The sequence below is a fragment of the Ammospiza caudacuta genome, chromosome 6 (assembly GCF_027887145.1).
Source record: "Ammospiza caudacuta isolate bAmmCau1 chromosome 6, bAmmCau1.pri, whole genome shotgun sequence".
In the NCBI taxonomy this organism is placed as follows: domain Eukaryota; kingdom Metazoa; phylum Chordata; class Aves; order Passeriformes; family Passerellidae; genus Ammospiza; species Ammospiza caudacuta.
The window spans coordinates 12293387-12299266 of record NC_080598.1 but is presented as its reverse complement, the minus strand read 5'-3'; the positions used below and the strand labels follow the sequence as shown (position 1 = coordinate 12299266).

General features: G+C 53.1%; 2 protein-coding genes across 2 annotated transcripts; one reads left to right on the top strand and one right to left on the bottom strand.

Moving 5' to 3' along the window:
* The first annotated feature begins 227 nt into the window (after positions 1-227).
* LOC131558791 (mas-related G-protein coupled receptor member D-like) lies at positions 228-1226 on the top strand. The gene is given in 4 exon segments (XM_058806813.1): positions 228-405; positions 408-677; positions 680-924; positions 927-1226. Coding segments are annotated over 4 exon segments (993 nt in total).
* Positions 1227-3865: 2639 nt separating this feature from the next.
* On the bottom strand, positions 3866-4786 carry LOC131559398 (mas-related G-protein coupled receptor member H-like). The gene has a single exon (XM_058807722.1). It carries the CDS (start codon positions 4784-4786, stop codon positions 3866-3868), a length of 921 nt encoding a protein of 306 aa, XP_058663705.1.
* Between the last annotated feature and the right edge of the window lie 1094 nt (positions 4787-5880).

The window sequence follows — 5880 nt, the reverse complement described above, 5'->3', positions numbered from 1 at the left end:
GCAGGAGGTATCTCCCTGGCTTTTGTGCCAGGCACACAGGACCAGGCTCCCACATCCTCCTTGCCATCTGTCCTGTCCCTCACCCCTCCCTGTGCTGCTCCACATGGAAGCTGTGGGTGGGAAAAGATGGGAAAAGCCACGTTTGGGGGACAGCAGCGTTGCTCTGGTGTGTCTGTTTGTCACCCCTGCAGCTGTGTGAGGGCAGGAGAAGCAGCAGAGGTGTCACCATGAGCACTTTGTCCCCTGGCACGGAGGGAGCCAGCCCTGCCTGCTGGAGCCAGCCCGGTGGGAAGGCATCCCAGGGGAGCTGGAATGAGGAGAGCCACGACAGCTGGAGCCAGTGTGACAGCAGGCAGTGGAGCAAAGTGCCTGTCCCGCTGCTGCTGCTGCTGTGCCTGTGTGGGATGGTGGGAATGGGGCTGTGCTCTGGCTCCTCAGCTTCTGCATCCACAGGAACCCCATCACCCCCTGTGTGCTCAGCCCGGCCATGGCTGGCTCCACCTTCCTGCTCTCCATCACCATCACCCTGGGGATATTTTCTGTCCCAGAGAGCTTCTGCCACCAGCTGGGCTCGTGGGGTGTGACAGCTGGGCTGAAGGTCCCCATCCTCTTGGCTTTCACTGCCGCTGTCTCCTCTCTGACAGCCCTCAGTGCTGTCACAGCTCTGTTTGTCCTCCCGTGTCCTGCTGGCCCTGCCCCTGCTCCCAGTGCTTCCCGGTGCTCCTGTGTGCCCTGCTCTGGCTGCTCTCCTTCCTGCTCACTGCCACCCTCCATTGCTGCCCTTTGGTGCCCATGGCCTTGGTGCTGAGCTGCCCCTTCTCAGTGCTCAGCCTGCCCTGTTCTGCTCTGGCCCTGCTGGCCAGGCTCCTGTGCTGCTCATGGAAACAGCTGCCAGGGAAGCCCTGTGCCCTGCTCCTGCTGCTCCTGTCATCTCCTTTCCCTTCTTCACTGCTGATTTTGGGCACTGGCTCTTGCTGAGAGCATTTGACTTCTCTGTCTTTGCCCCCAGCCCCTCTCTCCTGCTCACCTGTGCCCAGAGCAGTGCCCTCCCTCAGACTGACTGCCTGGCTGGGAGCTGTGCAAAGGAATTCACCCCCTCTGGTAGTGTTGCCTTGCAGAGGGCTTTTGAGGCTTTTGTGCCAGAGCCAGGGCATAGGGACAAAAAAGGGGAGTCATCATCAAGTGGAATCATCATGCAAGATACTCAGCATAAAATAGAAGCATAAAATATGCGGAGTTGGAAGGGAGCCACAAAGATCATGGAGTTGAGCTCCTGGCCCTGCACAGGACATCCCAACAATCCCAGCCTGTGCCTGAGAGCATTGTCCAAATGCTCCTTGGGCTCTGTCAGGCTGGTGCTGTGTGCAGCAGGGGAACTCCTGCCTGGGGCTGTAGTGGGTGCCACAAGGAATCCTCATGGAATGGTTTGCGTTGTGTCCTGCTTTAGGGAAAATTTGGGGGAAACCTTCAAATGGGATCCCTCTAGAAAAGAAATTCAAGCAGCCTCTCCCTCCCAGCTGTTTCAGGAAAAGATTTGCTTAGAGAAAAGTGGAAAAAACTGTTTATTTAACAAGGAAAATATTCACAAGCATAACAAATGAAAACAATATTAAAGAATAAAATCTCTTGCTATTCTGAAGAGTTGGCAAATTTCGCAAGTCCTTGTTGTGGAGTGTAGTTTGGCTCACTAAGTCCCTTATCAGTCCCTCTGGTGCTGGAAAATGCCGCGTCCCAGGCCCCGGTGGGCCACAGGTGTGAGCTCCTGGTGCTCTTCTGGGTTTTCAGTCCAGAGTAGTTTTGAACAGTTCCAAGCAAAAGGAAAACCACAATCCAGGGAACTTCTCTGCCTTAGCTAGCTGAAAAAAACTAAAAGCAAAGGAGAGCTCTGTGCTGCATTGTCTGTGCTGCAGACAGCACGGTCTGGGAGCAGGAATGGGGAGGAGTGAGCGCAGCTTCTGAAAACAAACTGCTGCATCTGCTCTGCCCCTCTTTGCTCAAAAATGAGTCTGAAATGTGCAAAACCTATTTCTGGGCTAAACAGATGAATGGGGACACAATTCAGCTCATAAAGTCATCCCAGGACAAGTTGGAAGGAACGGTAGAGATCATCTCATTCCATCTCTCCTTCTTCTGTCCCATGGGCAGGGACAGCCAGGAAAGCTTTTGCTTTGAGGTCTTGCTCATTTGAAAGGAAGCTCGTGTAGGAAGTGGTTTGGATCACATTGGAGACAAGACATGTTCTGGGAAGCAGAAAAAGTACATTTAAGGATCATGGTCCTTCTGTACTTGCCTTGGGAGAAACCCCCTGGCTGAGCTGTTCTTCCCTGGGCAGGAGGCTGCACCACGGAAAGTTTCTGGTGTCCAGTGGGCAGAAAACGGGAGTCAGGGAGAGAAAAACCCTCACAGATGTCAAAGTCTCTTCTGTTAATTATTAACACATCTGTAATAAATGCTCCTTAGCTGTTTAACCTCACGTGTGTCTCCAAAGCCTGACTCAACTCCCATGACTTTGACTCTCACTTCCCTTTGCCAAAGCAGTGGCACATTGGTTTTCCCTGGATTTAAGGCAGTGGGAAAAGGAGGGACAACTTCCCCCTGAGCAAGACATGTGGCTGCTCCCCAGGTCTGTGTCAGGAGGAATCAGGAGCCCTTGGCACTGCCAACATCATCCCAAGCATTGCAGGCACGTGCCTTAGGAAGGGCTCTGGTATGGGACAGGGACCTGCCCTGCTCCCAGAGCAGCCAGAGGCTTTAGAATGGGATAAAAGAAGGAAATGAGCCATTTTGGACACTGTTTAACAAGGACAGGCTCTGCAGTGAAGCCAGGATTTTGTTTATTCAACAAATTCAGAGTCTGGGACTACCACAGGGGAAAGAAACTAAGACCATGAATGCAAATCTGATTGAGGGGTGGTTACAGAATGGCAAAGATCAGGAGAGGCTGGACTGTGGCTGGAGCTGCTGTGCAGAGTGGCCGTGCAGCTCCTCCTGAGGGTGGCCAGGTTCAGGATGGAGGTGCTCAAGGGCTTCCCTGGACACTGATGCTGGGGAACCAGAGGATGGATGGCCCCATTCTGCAGAAGAGCAGCATAACTCCCTAATTTCTGTGCAATTAAATGGTCTAAGCATCTGGCGATGGGAATTTCCCTATTCCATGTACTTTCTGGTACAGGAGGCACAAAGGATCAGTGCTGTTCACTATTGACCCTGCACTTTACTCACAGGGATTTAATTCTGGAATTGAAGAATGTGACAAATTCCCAGTGAAAGGATAAGGGAATGTTGCTGTCCCTCCCCAGCTCTGCAGCCCTACCTGGTGTCCCTTCCCATCAGCTGGGAATGCAGGGCTGGCTCTGCTGGACAGAAGGGGAAGGATGCTCCCTGTGATCCCAACCCCTCTCCTGCCATCCAGAGGCACCAGCCCTGCATGGATTTGGGAAATCACTGCCACCCTGTGCTGGGTGTGTCCCCAGGGATTAAGGTGTCCCATTCTTTGCAGGCAAGAGCTCCCTGGAAAAACCATGGAATTCACCTGCTGAGCCAAAGGAGATGGAGTTCATTCCCTGGGGCCGAGGCGATGAGGGTCATTGCATGGGGAATAGAGCTGGGGAACAGCACTGAGCCCAGCTGCACTGCTTGGAGCCATGTGGATCCAGGAGGGAGGAGGAAAGCCATGCTGCAATGTGCTCCCTGCAGAGCATCCCACACAAATCACCCAAGGCAACCGTCCTGCTGTCTTCACCTTCAGAAAAACACCACCACAGGCAGGGTGATCCTGTGGATATTTCTTCATCAGGTGAATCAAGGACAATATCAGCTGCACTCCTGGTGTTGTTCAGTGGAACAGTGGAAGAGAAAAATAGGCTCAGACCACTGAGTCCCTGGGTACATAATTTCTGCAGGCTGTTTTTTCTTTTCGCTCCTCAAAGACACTCTGGAGGGAGAGTTGGAAAGACTTCAGGAAGCAGGATGTCTTGCAACTCCCTGCCAAGAAGTAGATGAAGGGTTTGATGCTGCTGTGGATGCAGATGAGCAGGAAAAAAACCTGGGAGGACACAACCATGTATCCGAGCTCCTGCAGGAAATTCCAGAGGCTGATGATGAGAGTGAAGAGCACAGTAAGGAGGATAACGATGTCACGCTTCTTGGGCTGCTGCCGCTTGGAGCTCCACTTGGCCTTTATTAAGAGAATTGTGCTGGAAATGACCATGGGTGCAGCAAAAAGGAGAAGGATGATGGTGTACATGGAGATGAGAGCTGCTTGGCAGTGCTCCTGCTCTTGTGATGGGCACAGGAATGTCACCATGGGAATGACAGTGAAGACAGCAAAGAAGGCCCAGTACTGGACACTGTTTGCCACCCACACCAGGCGCTCGGGAAGGTTGCGGTGGCAGCAGATGTTACAGAGCTTGTCCATATAGACCACAGGGCTGCCGAGCATCAGCCGGAACAGTGCCCAGGAGTAGGAGACCACTGACAGCCGGAAAAGAAAACTCAGGTACAGCAGAGGCAGGATAAGAGAGCAGGAAATGTCCTCCACCAGGAAAAGGAGATCGGAGAGGGCTGTGAGGAGAAGGAAGAGGAAGTCGGCAATAGCCATGTCAAAGATGCCAGAGTTATGGCTTTTCAGGTTGAGGAGGCCGATGACAGCCCCGTTCCCAGCCAGCCCACAGAGGCAGATGAGCAGTGTCACACTGTGTATGGCCACGCTGGTGACATCTGCCACACACAGATCACCTCCTTCAGTGGGTGAGGCAGGAGATGGGGACACGGTGGTCACCTCCATGGATGGACGCTGGTCAGGCAGTGGGATGTGGCCCCTGGCTGTGGTCAGAGTGGCTGGGCAGTCAGTGCTTGGAGAATCCAGAGATGGACCATGTGGCTCCTGAGCAGCTCCCTGCAGTGGGAAGGATTCAGTGGGGAGGACTGCAGGGGAGGAGGCTAGTAGAAATTATGAGGTGAGAGAGAGAAATCGGAGGATTGGGTTATTCAGCATGAAATGCAGAGATGAAGGATCTGGAAGTGGATGGAGGACCTGGGGAGGGCACGTAGTTGTTCTCGAGTGAGTGGCAGAAACACAGTAGCGTTGGAGGAGAGGAAGGTGGGGTAGGGAGGAAGGCAAACATTCCACTGACCTGTTCCCTGTGGGGCAGCAGCAGGCAAAGGGCTCTGTGCAGTTCAGCGGCACTTCCTGGTCCCTCTTGCTCCTTTGGGATCCATGTCCTAAAGCGGCTCCTGGCAGGTCAGGGACATGAAGGAGAAAGTGCCCAGATCACCAGGAGCTCCCCATTCCCATCCTGCTGTCTCTCTCTGTTTCCTGTCCTGCCGTTGTTTCGCAAGGCTCGGTGCAGTCACAGGGCAGTTGGAAGCGGTTTTACAACTTTGGCTGTGTCAGAATTCCACAGCCTTAGGGTTGCTGATCTTGAGATTTTTTTTCTTTGCTACAAAGCACATGGACTTTGTGAATGAGTCCGCAATTCCTCCTGATAAGAAACAGACCTTGCCAGGAGAAGGTCCATTGTCTAACTGCCTTCCCTTTCCCAATAGGTTTCTACCATTCCTCATTTCTCTTCCCTGAGGGGTCATGCTCCCTCCAGCAGCAGAGGGATGCTGGTGGTGCTGGTGGCACTGGAATGCTGGTAGTGCTAATGAATCAGCTGGATGCTTCTCAGAAGTAACTCTCAATGTGGTAATAGCTCCAAAATCATTATCAAATCATGCTCAGGATGAAAGGATGCTGAGCTGCTCTCCTTTCTGTCCCCATTCTATCCTCATCCCTGCTCAACATCTCCATCCCTACCTGACTCTCCCTCTGCACCCCAACCTATCACATCCCACAGCTTTCCCAGACAGCAGCTGCTCCCCCATTGCAAGCACAGC

Excerpts from the sequence above, each read along its gene's own strand:
- LOC131559398 (XM_058807722.1), bottom strand. The coding sequence starts at position 4,786 with ATGGAGGTGACCACCGTGTCCCCATCTCCTGCCTCACCCACTGAAGGA.